The sequence below is a fragment of the Typopeltis vanoorti genome, chromosome 19 (genome assembly GCF_054136105.1).
Source record: "Typopeltis vanoorti isolate ZY-2024b chromosome 19, IOZ_Tvanoo_1.0, whole genome shotgun sequence".
Lineage (NCBI taxonomy): Eukaryota > Metazoa > Arthropoda > Arachnida > Uropygi > Thelyphonidae > Typopeltis > Typopeltis vanoorti.
This window is the reverse complement of record NC_143567.1, coordinates 9069006-9083623: the sequence shown is the minus strand read 5'-3', so window position 1 is coordinate 9083623 and position 14618 is coordinate 9069006. Positions and strand designations below refer to the sequence as shown.

Sequence of the window (14618 nt, the reverse complement as noted above, 5' to 3'; positions counted from 1 at the left end):
TAAAAATGTGCACAAATTCACATGGAGAGAAGAGGCTAGGAATAAGAAAAGTCTCATTGAGTATGTTATTGTTGATAGTGATGTTTTCTCCCTAGTGCAGGACACCAGAGTGTACAGAGGATTTGAAATTGGAAGTGATCACTATTTAGTGTTGAGCAGGATAAAATTGAATTTCATATTGAAACAAATAACATGTAAGAATGTTTTAAAGCGAATAAAAGTTGAGCAGCTCTCAGATGTGAACTGTAGACTAAAATACACAAAGATTATTGAAGAAAAAATGAAAGATTTTGAGAACAGGAATCAAACCTTGGAGATTCAGTTGCAAACGCTGAAGAAAACATTGATTGATTCTGCCAGAGAGGCATGTGGTGAAGTTGTCTGCAAGGATAAAAAAATCAGAACTCCTTGGTGGACACAGGAAGTTAAAGAGGCAGTGAAGGAATAGAAGAAAGCATATCAAAAGTTCCTGTCAAATAAGTCAGCTTGTGCTCTTAGAGAATGTAGAGACAAATGCAAGAATGCTAAACACTGTGTAAAACTAGCTAAACAAAAGTCATGGGAGGACTTTGGCAAGAATATAGAAAATAAATATCATCTAGGTGGCAAAATATTCTGGAGGTTGTTGAGGAAGCTTAGGAATGGAGGAAAGAGTGCTGTAAAAGGAGTTAGAGATGATAAAGGTGACATGAAAACAGAAGAAAAAGATATCCTTGAAGTATGGAGTAATTACTTTGAAAAACTGCTAAATGAAACAAGCAGTGATGACAGCACAATGGAAAAAAACACTGCCCAGGCATGCAGTCAGGAATTCATATCCATACTTGAAGTAGAAAAAGCCATCAAAGGCTTGAAATGTGGAAAGGCAGCAGGAGTAGATGATATTCGACCAGAAATGCTGAAGTATCGTGGTATAAGAGTCTTAAAGTGGCTGCACTGCATAGTTCAGAAAGCCTGCACAGAGTGACGAATTCCCGATGATTGGAGTAGAGCTCTCATAGTACCCACATATAAAAAGGGAAATAAAACTGAATGTGAGAATTACAGAGGTGTTTCCCTACTTAGTGTTCCTGGCAAGATCTATGCAAGTATACTTGAGAAACGGTTGAGATGAATTGTGGAAGAAAAGCTTGGTGAAGAACAAGCTGGATTAAGGCCAAATAGAGGCTGTCAGGATCAGATCTTCACTTTACGACAATTAGTCGAGAAAGCATGGAATATAACAAAGATCTGTATTTAAGTTTTGTCGATTTGGAAAAGGCATATGACAAGGTGCCAAGAGAGAAGCTATTCAATACGCTGCAGTTATATGGTGTCAATGGAGCATTATATCAAGCATTACTTAGTCTTTATTTCAGTTGTAAGTCAGCAGTTAGAATTGAAGGAAGTAGAGGAAGATGGTTTAATGTTAAATCTGGTGTGAGACAGGGATGTAGATTATCCCCTCTGTTATTCATTACCTATATTGATCACATTATGAAGGAAAGTGGTATTAAACATGATATCAAAATTGGAGATGTTAATGTCAGCTCTTTGCTTTATGTGGACGATGTTATACTTCTAAATAAATCCGCTACAAGTCTGCAAGATTCTCTGACTAGATTGAATAACTGTTGTAAAAGTATGGTATGAAGGTCAGCATTAAAAAGACAAAGACAATGAAAATAGGCAGAATCATTGAAAATGTCAACTGTGTTGTAAATGGAGAACCTTTGGAACAAGTAAAACATTTCAGCTACTTATGCACGATTTTTAGTGAAGATGGTAAATTAAATATAGAAATAGACAACAGAATCAGCAAAGCTGGTATGGTGGGAAGTCAATTGAATAAATTCATATGGAATAAGAGAGAAATTAGTCAGAATACTAAATTAGCTGTATACAAGACAGTGTTCAAACCAGTTTTAACTTATGGATCTGAGAGCTGGGTCAGAAGTAAAACACTTGATCAAAGACTAGAAACTGCAGATATGAGAGTCCTGAGAAAAATTATAGGGGTGAACATATGGCATCAATGGCAATATCATATTAAAAACGAGGATATTAGGAAAGAACTTGACATTGTCAGCATCCAGGAATGTGTTAGAGCTAATCTCAGGTTGTATGGTCACTTAAACAGAATGGGCGAAGAAAGATTAGCAAACACGTGTTCTCTGCTAGGTTGGCAGCAAAACGACCCAGAGGAAGAACAAGATATAGGTGGATTGATACGGTACAAAGTACCTTAGATGACAGCAATATAAGATCTTATAATGTTGGAGTCTTGACAAGTAACAGACTGATTTGGAGGAAAATTGTAGATAGGAAGTTAGTAATGATGTAATTTTTTTCATGTTGTACTATCATATTCTGTACACCCCTTGAGGGTACATGGCAGGAATTTCATGATGATGATGAGTTTTATGCAGTGTTTAGATTTCTTACATTTGTTTCTGCATTCTCTAAGTGCACAAGCCGACTTATTTGCCAGGAAGTTTTGATATGCTTTCTTCTTTTCCTTCACTGCCTCTTTAACTTCCTGTTTCCACCATGGAGTTCTGATTTTTCTATCCTTGCAGACAACCTCACCACATGCCTTTCTGGCTTAATTTTCTTCAAAGTTTGCCACTGAATCTCCAAGGTTTGGTTCCTGTTCTCAAACTCTTTCATTTTTTTTTTTTAAATAATGTTTGTGTATTTTAGTCTACAGTTCACATCTGAGAGCTGCTCAACTTTTATTCGCTTTAAAATTTTCTTACATGTCATTCTTTTCAATATGAAATTCAATTTTTTTCTGCTCAAGACTAAATAGTGATCGCTTTCAATTTCAAATCCTCTGTACACTCTGGTGTCCTGCACCAGGGAGAAAAACACTGTCAACAATAACATAGTCAATGAGACTTTTCTTATTCCTTGCCTCTTCTCTCCATGTGAATTTGTGCAAATTTTTATGTTGGAACATGGTATTAGTAATCACCAGTCCATGTTCTGAGCAGAAATCCAACATGTATTGGCCATTATATTTTTAGCTTATTATTAGCTTTGATCTTTTCTGCAAATTTTCCCAAAACATTTTTGTATGTCTGACAATCACTTCCTACTCTGCTATTTCGATCCCCAACAAGGACGAACTTTTCCTTTTTTAATGTGTCAGTTGCTTTCTCTAGAGCCTCAACAAATTCCTTCACTTGTACCTTAGCAGAACCTTCTGTGGGACCATAGGCACAAATAAGTCTCATTGTCCAGTTCCCCATTCTCATATTTGCCTACATCACTCTACTTGAGACTGCCTGCCATTCAAGAAGATTAGCCTCGTATTTTGTGTTGAATACTATGGCTATCTCTTCTTTTCCTTGATTGTCATTACCTGAATATGACATTTTGTATTTAATGCTCAGAATAATCTCCCCAATTTTTGTCTTTTTTGTTTCAGTCACCCCTATTATTGCGATCTGGTACTTATCTTATTCCTCAGCTAGCTCCATTTCTCTGCCATTCAGGCTTCTTATGTTGATAGTACCGATCTTTAACTCTGGTGATGTACAGTTGGGGTTTGCTTTCAGATTTGTTCCAGTAGCTGACTTTTCGCTGTTTGCCCTGGTTTCCTGGCAAAAACAATGAGGGTCTTGTTTAACCGGGCGAAGCCCCAGCCAGCATGAAATTTTGCCATGTTGTACCATCATTTTGTATATCGGTTTAAGCCAATAAGAATACAATTTGTTCGGCTAAATCCCAAATTGCCAGCCCATCCTTGTTCGTTCAGTATCCAGGTAGATATCCAACGAGAAGGTGAGGATTGGACATTAGGTGCCCTGGTTGGTTCTTCACATTCCTTTAAAGGCTATGTGGAGGTCTTCTCTCAGTTATACAGCTTTGATCGTTAATAATGTTTTATTTATCCCATATAACTGTGTTCTGAACAGCTTTTATATTACTATCTTATATTTTTATATAACAAATAACTCTGTGTGTGTCATCATAAGATATATTACTTTCTTTTGTAAAAACTAATATAAAAATTGAAAACAGAAAATTTGAAAATAGCAGTACCAAGCTCAGTAAATCTAAAATTTAAAATTCAACATTTTTATGTTGCCTTGTTTAGTCATACAGATGTTTCTCTTATCACAAGATCTATTTTTTTATATTTCACTTGACTGAAGACATCGAGGTATATAATCAGTAATTCTCATTTTCATTTCATATTTCAATTATTCATAGTGGGTAGAAGCACGAAAAAAATTTCAAGAAGCTGCTGAATTAATGGAAGGAGATCCACGTTCAAAAAAGACAATGTGGAGCCAGTTTTGGGCTTCCCACCAACGATTTTTCAAATATCTTTGTATAGCTTCCAAAGTGAAACATGCAGTGGACTTGGCCAGAACAGCAGTAAAGGATGGAAAAGTAAGTATTCTTCTGCTTCTGAATGAGAGAGAGATGGATAATGATGAAATAAGCATGCAAAAGTCTGTTTCTGTTATTACTATGTCTATGTTATTTCAGTTTACAGCCAATGAATTTTTCATTTACTGTAAGCCAATTGTAATTATATCCCAGAGATGAAAACAGTTTAGACTTTTGGGATATATTTTCAATAAACTCTGTGCCTGTTGTTAGGTGTATTATCCACAATTCTGTGTTTTTATCAATTGTGCATTCTTTAATTCTATTCATTCTTCAGATTGAGCTAAATAATGAATGTGAATATTATTAGTTTTAACAGAAGTAAGTATTAGAGCCATCCTGTTGTACCTCTTAAATTATTGTGACTAAGTAAGCTGAGGACAAAACTGAGAAACATTATTGTAAAACTTATTTTTGGCTCTTCCCCATTTTCAACATCATTTTAAAAATTTCAAGACTGTTACTTGATATTGTTGATCTCAGGTTAAACTGATATGATTCAACTGTGAGAATGAAAGATGAAACTGTTTACTATATACACAGTAATCACAACAGATTTTTAATTTATTCAATATACATACTGATCATCATTATCAGCTTTCTGATGTGTACTCACAGGGAGTGTACAGAATACTGTAAGAGTATTACACTGTTAAATTTGCACTATTACTAATGTCCTGCCAACCATTTCCTCCAAAGAATCATATGTTAGTGCTATTCAAGATGCTATCAAAAAGAAACCGGACTGGACTAATAAAATCTTTAAAACTTACCCAATTTAAATTTGGACTCAACCTCCTCCAAAGTAGTCCCCTTTCTAGTTCATGCAGTGATCCACATCTTTCACCATGCTCCAGATGCTTCCTGGAAGTCTTTTTATTGAAGCCCAAGCACCACTTGTGATTCATCTTGGATTTCCTTAATGGTGTCGAGCCACTGCCCCTTCAGCTTCAATTTTATTTTTGGAAACAGAAAGAAGTCACAAGGAGCTAAATCTGGCACGTAAGGAGGATGTGGAATGACCGCTATGCTGTTGTTCACCAAACACTCACATTTTTAAGGTGTTGTGGGAGGGAATGTTGTTATGGGAAGGGGGGGGGGGGGGCAATTGTAGCTTTGCCACAGTTTCTGTATTTAGTGATGAATGTCTTCTCTCAGCTCCCTTAACATGCTGGAGTAGAATTCTGCATTAATTGTCTGACCGGCAATTCTCAGTGCACGATCCCCTTAATGTTGAAAAAGACGATCAACATGCCCTTTGTCACACTCTTGACTTGTCTTGCCTTCTCCCAGTCATAGCCATAAACCCAAGTCTTGTCCCCTGTGATAACCCTTGAGATCAAGATTGGGTCATCAATGGCCTTTTGATGAAGATCTTGACAGACATTCACATGGTACTAATTCTGGTTAGAAATCGAGAGATAGAGAATGAACTTTGCAGCAATGCCATGCATGTTCACATCTCTCTTGATGATTGTTTGAGCTGCTCCATATGAAATCCCAGTTCTGTCAGCAACTTTCTGGATGGTGATGCTTCAATCTGCATGTATGATCTGTCAAATTTTTCGATATTTTCATGGGTTGTGCTGGTGGACGGTCATCCTGGCTTCTTGTCATCCTCTAAGGTGGTTCTGTCTTTCTTAAAATGCAAGTGCCACTCAAAATACTGAGTTTGGCTCATGGCTTCATTTTCACATGCCTTAAGAAGTAATTCAAAGGTTTCTGTGGCAGAGTTTCCCAGTTTTACACAAAATTTACGTTTGCCCTTTCTTCCAATTTCGCATTCATGACAAAATCACAGAATGACCCAAACAGGTGATAACAGTTATGTGCATTACATGAGTTCCAGTGCATTTTGCATTCATGATGAAATCACGGAACGACACAAACAGGTGATAACAATAATGTTATCACCTGTTTGTTATCAGGTGATAACAATAATGTGCATTACACGAGTTCCAGTGCACACAGCTCAACACCACATGACAGGCTGACTCAATGATGTCTATGCCACTGACACCTGTTAGCATGAGACTGTCACTTAGTGTCCAGTACAGTCCACTTTCTTTTTAATAGCACCTCATAAAATTCTCAGACATATTCCAGGCATCTGGGGCACTAAATCAGTCCATCTACATCTTGGTCTTCCTCTGGATCTTTTTCATCCCATCTTTCATCCCATCAAATACCCATTTTGCTAAATTTCCCTAAGTTTAAGTGACCATACTACCTTAAATTAGTTCTGCTCACATATTCTTGAATACTATGTCAAGTTCTTTCCTAATATGATTCTGCCATTGATGCTATCTTGATCACTCATCTCATTTTTCTATCATATCTGTGGTCTCTGATCTTTGATCATCTGCTTCATTTATAACCAACTGTCATACCCATGAGTTAAAATTGGTTTGAACACTGCTTTGTGTACTGCTAGGTGTTTTGGCATTAATTTCTCTTATTCTATATATGTTTATTCATCTGGCTTCTACCAATCAGCCTTTGCTTATTCTGTTATCTATTTCTGTATTTAATTTGCCACCGACACTGAAAATTACACTTAAATTGCCTATATATTTTACTTATTATGGAGATAGCCACAGAACAACCTTCACCCACCAGTCTTGTCCTTTGGCACTACAAGGGTGCCAAATGGGAGAACCTCTGTGACATCTCTTCCTCCTTCCCATGATCCAACTACTGCTTCAATTCTTTTGATCCAAACTCCTGCTCAGACCAGATAAGAAATCATCCTCACAGGAATGAAGGCTTTCATCCCTTTCCACCCCAAATTCTCAGCCACCATCCAAGCCTTGGTTCTCAAAAAAAGTGTGCCAGTGCTGTAAAAGAAAAAACTTCTGCTTACCACGAATGGCTCAAGACCAAAACTCCAGCTGCTCATTTTGCGTATACTGCAGTTCATAACAGTTGTAAAAGAATCATCATGAAGTCCAAATTAGACTTTGAATGGGCCAAATGCTGCAAACTCTCCTCCTCCTGCCCAAATGGCAGTTGCTCCTTCTGGTCCCTTACCAAGGCTATTGGGTGCAACTTCTGCCGACTCAGGTTTCCACCACTCTCACAACTGGATAGTACTGTAGTTACCTCACCTAAAGACAAGGCCAACCTGGCATCACTCCAATTCCTGTATTGATGACCTGAGCAAGGTTCTTCCCTCCACTCCACAAAGAATGGCTCCTTTCATGCCTTCTATAGTCTTCCAACAAAAAGAAATAAGGCATCTGGTTCTCATGATATCTCACCTATTGTGTTAAAAAAAAAAAAAAAATTGTGTCCCAGAACTAACACCTATCCTATGCCTCTTTGATATCTATCCTATTCAACTAGCATCTCCTACAATATGGAAAGAGGTTCACATCCAGCCCATCCCAAAGAAAGGTGTTAAAATTAAAAACAAACTATTGTCCAATTGCTCTCACTTCTCTTCTCTCTAAAATGGAGAAGGTCATCCACAACCAACTCTTAAACCATGTAGAGACATACCAACTAATCAGTGACCAGCAGTATGGATTCTACCAGTTGTGATCTACAGTTGATCTTCTTGCTTTCACCACCCACCTCTGGACTCAAGCCATGGAAAAATTTGGAAAAACTCATGTGGTTGTCTTTGACATTTCAAAGATATTTAACCAAGTTTGGCACATGGACCTACTTAGCAAACTGCCATTCTCTGGTCTGCCTTCCACACTCTGCAACTGGATTGCCAGCTTTCTCACTGTTTGCTCATTACATGTCATGGTGCATGGTTTTTTTTCTCTCTCTCTCTCCTCAGATTTCCCCACCAAATGCAGGAGTACCCCAGGGTTCTTTTTTCTCACCCACTCTCTTCCTCTTGTATATAAATGACTTCCAATCCTATCCATAGATTCCAATCCAATATTTGAACACAACAAACTTTGTAGTGCTCAAATATTAAAATCCTCAAAATCTGCCATAACCAGCAACCTGAATTCAGATCCCCTAGCTATATCCCAGTGGGGGAATGATAACCTTGTAAACTTTAATGCCACCAAAACTCTGTCCTGTCTGATCTCTTGCAAGAAAGAGCTTGCACTCCTCTCTCTTACCTTCACTGATATTGAGATATTCAAACACAATCAGATTCTCTTCTTGGACTGACCTGCACCTCCAATCTTTCCTGGCACAACCACATTTCAGTTATAGCTTCTACACCTGCCAAAGAACCTGATGTACTTTTTTACAAGACAGTACTTTACATCTGCCAACTCTATAAAAAAACCTACTCTGCCCACCCAGCTCTCATATTTGGAACGGTGCACCAAAATCCTCTCTAAAATTGCTAAATTTTATCTGGAAGAGGACATTCCACCTAATTAACGATCCCCCCCCCCCTACCCCTCACATACCCACTTCATTCCCTTTCTCACAGACATTCAGTTTCTGCCTTGTGTCTCTTCTACAGGTACTTTCATGGGCAGTGCTCTGCAGAATTGGCGACTATTATTCCTCCAGAATCATTAAAACAAGAGCCACTACTAACCAACACCCTTTTACAGTCATCTTGAAACTCACCAAACCAACTTCACTGTCTCCTCTTTCATTTCATCTACTTTTGTCCTTTGGAACAGTCTCTCCCACTCTGCCTTCCCCAGAGATTACAATCCTTAGCTGTTCAAGCAAAATGTGAACAGATTCCTCCTTTCTTCTATTCCCTTTGCCCACACATGGCACTAATGTGCTATAGGTCTTGTGATCTTTCGTGTGTGGATCAGATGTTTAAATATATATATATATATATATATATTCCATTGAGAATGCAGCTGAAGTTTTTCATGTCCTAATTTCTTAGTTCTGGTGTTTTTATTACTAATGTTCATGCCAAATTTGGTACAGCTGTTATTCACTCGGTAAAGAAATCCCAGAAGTATGCTCTGAATTTGGTTCAGAGTACATCATTTTACATGTTCCATTTATTCCAGATAATTGTAGCATTCTGAACAGCTTTTTCTTTGGTCATCTTGTATGCTTTTTTTCCCTGTATACAAGACTTGCATATAGATTCTAGTTATATTCCCATTATTTCTCAACTATTTGTTATAAAGAAAGAAAACTTGATTCTAACTACATGTATGTGACCTCAATCCAGTGTGTTCTCTAGGTTTCTCTTTCACAATTTTTTTCAGCCTCTTCTCAAGTAAGATTGCATAAATCATACCTGGAACATTTAGTGCAAAAATTCTATAATTTTCACATTCTGTTTTATTTCCCTTTTTTATAGATTGATACTGTATGAACTCTGTCCAATTATCTGGAATTTGATCTTCTGACCTGGCTTTCTGAATTATGCAGTGTTCCTCTTCTTGCTTTAAGCTTTAGCTGGTTACATCTCCAATACTTGGATGCACACAGTCCCATCACTTTCTTTTTCTACCAACTGGTCTTTTTGTATTTGGTTTCCAGTCGCTTGTATTTGGTTTCCAGTCACAATTATGCCTAGGTATTTAAATTTCATTACTTTTGCAGTGTAACCACTGTAAAAGTTTTATTCTTCCATATTTGAGTATTTCCGGTGGAAAACAGTTGACTCTCACTACAACAAATGCAAAGGAACTACAAAAGCAGTTTGTTATAATGGATAATGTGCTGTAGTAATTATTATTATTTATATTATTTTATTTTAGTTGTAGGACTTTGGCCAGGACTTTTCAGTAGTCTGATAATGGTGTTTGATATATCAAGAGTGAACTGTGTCATATACTCTGCCTTTCTACATTTGCTTCCTTTAATAGTCTTTCAGAGTAATTACTCCAGATAGCCAGAATATCTTTAGTTTCACTTTTCATGTCACCTTCATCTCTGATTCTTTTTACAGTACTCTTTCTTCCCTTTCTAATCTTTTTTTCGATTGACTCCAAAACATTATGCTACCTTCTTGATAATTGTCTTCTATATTCTTGCCAGTTCTATTACTTATTTAGCAACTTTTACACATTGCTTAGCTCTGTTACATTTTTCTCTGTATTCTCTCCTATTGCATGCTGACTTACTGGTAAGGCACTTTTGATAAGAAAAAACTTCTTTTTCTTACCAAAAGAAATTTTGGAAATCTTTCTTTTGTAAAAGAAAGATTTTCAAAATGAATTGACTGATTCATTTTGATTCAGGTTTGATTATTTCTTTGAACTCTTCATGTTTTTTTCCTCCAATAATATTTGCATATTTGAGTCTACATTTCACCTCTGAAAGCCATTCCACTGATTCTTTTTAAAACTTTCTTACACTTCATTTCAGTATGATATTTAAATTCATTCAGCACAAAATTAAATGGTGATCATCAATCTTCCCTCCGCACTGTACACGCATGCTTGCACACAAAATTTTACAGCCAATAATTTTTGAAGGAACACCTAAACCTCTTTTTATGCGAATTGGGATATCAAAAATAATTTTTTTTTTAACGTGTTTTTTATTCACTTTTATGTGACCAACCTAAAGTCTAAGTTAGGAAGAAATCCATAATGCAATTTTACAAAATTCTGAGAATTTTGTAAAATTGCATTCTCGTTTCAATTAAGAAAATTCTGAGAATTTTGTAGAATTGCATTCTCGTTTCAGTTAAGAAAATTCTAAATTCTTACGAATTTCATTTATTGGGAATTCCCCAAATTACATAACTGACTGCACATTAAAAAAAAAAGCAGTTCTTAGCAGTTTGAATTTGGTGTTTGAGTAGACAACACAGCTACCGCATTTTTTTGCAAAAATCGCGTTATAAAATTAATAATTTTGCCAAGAAATAAATATTAAGCTATGTGTAATTTTCAAACTTTCATTTCATTAACCGAAGATTTTAATCCAGTCCTCACATGATGTTGCCGATAACCAAAAAAAAAAAAAAAAGGAAAGCCGTTTCCATCATCATCATCAAATTCCTGCCATGTACCCTCAAGGGGTGTACAGGATATGACAGTACTACATGAAAAAATTACATCATTACTAACTTCCTATCTACAATTTTCCTCCAAATCAGTCTGTTACTTGTCAAGACTCCAACATTATCAGATCTTATATTTCTATCGTCTAAGGCACTTTGTACCATATCAATCCACCTATATCTTGGTCTTCCTCTGGGTCGTTTTCCTGCCAACCTGGCAGAGAACATTTGTTTTGCTAATCTTTCCTCTCCCATTCTATTTAAGTGACCATACCACTTGAGATTAGCTCTGCTAATGCATTCCTGGATGCTGACAATGTTAAGTTCTTTCCTAATATCCTCATTTTTAATATGATATTGCCATTGATGCCATCTGTTCACGCCTCTAATCTTTCTCAGGACTCTCATATCTGCGGTCTCTAGTCTTTGGTCAAGTGTTTTACTTCTGATCCAGCTCTCAGATCCATAAGTTAAAACTGGTTTGAACACTGTCTTGTATACAGCTAATTTAGTGTTCTGACTAATTTCTCTCTTATTCCATATGAATTTATTCAATTGACTTCCCACCATACCAGCTCTGCTGATTCTGTTGTCTATTTCTATATTTAATTTACCATCTTCAGTAAAAATTGTGCCTAAGTAGCTGAAATGTTTTACTTGTTCCACAGATTCTCCATTTACAACACAGTTGACATTTTCAATGATTCTGCCTATTTTCATTGTCTTTGTCTTTTTATTGCTGACCGTCATACCATATCTATTACAACAGCTATTCAATTTAGTCAGAGAATCTTGCAGACTTGTAGCGAATTTATTTAGAAGTATAACATCATCCGCATAAAGCAAAGAGCTGACATTAACATCTTCAATTTTGACATCAGGTTTAATACTACTTTCCTTCATAATGTGATCCATATAGATAATGAATAACAGAGGGGATAATGTACATCCTTGTCTCACACCAGATTTAACATTAAACCATCTTCCTGTACTTCCTTCAATTCTAACTGCTGACTTACAACTCAAATAAAGACTAAGTATTGCTTGATATAATGCCCCATTGACACCATATAACTGTAGCGTATTGAATAGCTTCTCTCTTGGCACCTTGTCATATGCCTTTTCCAAATCGACAAAACTTAAATACAGATCTTTGTTATATTCCCATGCTTTCTCGACTATTTGCCGTAAAGTGAAGATCTGATCCTGACAGCCTCTATTTGGCCTGAATCCAGCTTGTTCTTCACCAAGCTTTTCTTCCACAATTCTTCTCAACCGTTTCTCAAGTATACTTGCATAGATCTTGCCAGGAACACTCAGTAGGGAAATACCTCTGTAATTCTCACATTCAGTTTTATTTCCCTTTTTATATATGGGTACCATGAGAACTCTACTCCAATCATCGGGAATTCGTCCCTCTGGCCAGGCTTTCTGAACTATGCAGTGCAGCCACTGTAAGAATTTTATACCACCATACTTCAGCATTTCTGGTCGAATATCATCTACTCCTGCTGCCTTTCCACATTTCAAACCTTTGATGGCTTTTTCTACTTCAAGTATGGGGATATGTATCCCTGATTCCATGCCTGGTCAGTGTTTTTTATCACTGTGCTGTCATCACTGCTTGTTTCATTTAGCAGTTTTTCAAAGTAATTACTACATACTTCAAGGATATCTTTTTCTCCTGTTTTCATGACACCTTTATCATCTCTAACTCCTTTTACAGCACTCTTTCCTCCATTCCTAAGCTTCTTCAACAACCTCCAGAATATTTTGCCACCTTCTTGATATTTATTTTCTATATTCTTGCCAAAGTCCTCCCATGACTTTTGTTTAGCTAGTTTTACACACTGTTTAGCTTTCTTACATTTGTCTCTGTATTCTCTAAGAGTCAAAGCTGACTTATTTGCCAGGAACTTTTGATATGCTTTCTTCTTTTCCTTCACTGCCACTTTAACTTCCTGTGTCCACAAGGGAGTTCTGATTTTTTTATCCTTGCAGACAACCTCACCACATGCCTCTCTGACAGAATCAATCAATGTTTTCTTCAGAGTTTGCCACTGAATCTCCAAGGTTTGATTCCTGTTCTCAAACTCTTTCATTTTCTTTTCAATAATCTTTCTGTATTTTAGTCTACAGTTAGCATCTGAGAGCTGCTCAACTTTTATTTGCTTTAAAACTTTCTTACATGTTATTCTTTTCGATATGAAATTCAATTTTATCCTGCTCAAGACTAAATAGTGATCACTTCCAATTTCAAATCCTCTGTACACTCTGGTGTCCTGCACTAGGGAGAAAACATCACTATCAACAATAACATAGTCAATGAGACTTTTCTTATTCCTAGCCTCTTCTCTCCATGTGAATTTGTGCACATTTTTATGTTGGAACATGGTGTTAGTAATAACCAGTCCATGTCCTGAGCAGAAATCCTACAGATATTTGCCATTATTATTAGCTTTGCTCTTTTCTCCAAATTTTCCCAAATTATTTTTATATGTCTCACAATCATTTCCTACTCTGCTCTTTAGATCCCCAGCAAGGACCAACTTTTCCTTTTTCATTGTGTCAGTTGCTTTTTCTAGAGCGTCAAAAAATTCCTCCACTTCTACCTTAGTAGAACCTTCTGTGGGACCATAGGCACAAATAAGTCTCATTATCCAGTTCCCCATTCTCATATTTGCCCACATTACTCTACTTGAGACTGACTGCCATTCAAGAAGATTTGCCTCGTATTTTGTGTTGAATACTATGGCTACTCCTTCTTTTCCTTGATTGTCATTGCCTGAATATAACATTTTGTATTTATTGTTCATCAAGATCTCACCAGTTTTTGTCTTTTTTGTTTCAGTCACCCCTGTTATGTCGATCTGGTACTTATCTAATTCCTCAGCTAGCTCCATATCTTTGCCATTCAGGCTTCTTACGTTGATAGTACCGATCTTTAACTCTGGTGATGTTAAGCTGGGGTTTGTTTTCAGATTTGTTCCAGTAGCTGACTTTTCGTTGCTCGCCCTGGTTCCCTGACGAAAACAACGGGAGCCTTGTTTAACCGGGCGGTGCCCCAGCTGGCATGAAATTTTGTCATGTTGTACCATCATTTTTTATTTTGGTTTAACCAATAAGAATACAATTTGGTCGGCTAAATCCCAAATTGCCAGCCCATCCTCGTTCTTTCAGTATCCAAGTAGATACTCAACAGGGTGCACTACGAGAAGGTGAGGATTGGACATTAGGTCAGAAGCCCTGGTCGGTTCTCCGCATTCCTTTAAAGGCTATGTGGAGGTCTCCTCTCAGTTATACAGCTTTGACCCTTAAGCAC

General features: G+C 36.9%; 1 protein-coding gene across 1 annotated transcript in view; it reads left to right on the top strand.

Moving 5' to 3' along the window:
• LOC150095842 (protein strawberry notch homolog 1-like) overlaps positions 1-14618 on the top strand; it is a 447536-nt gene that overhangs the window by 171277 nt on the left and 261641 nt on the right. The window contains exon 11 of the mRNA XM_090408811.1: positions 4201-4383. Coding sequence (XP_090264937.1) covers positions 4201-4383 — 183 coding nt within the window. The remainder of the gene's footprint in view (positions 1-4200; positions 4384-14618) is intronic.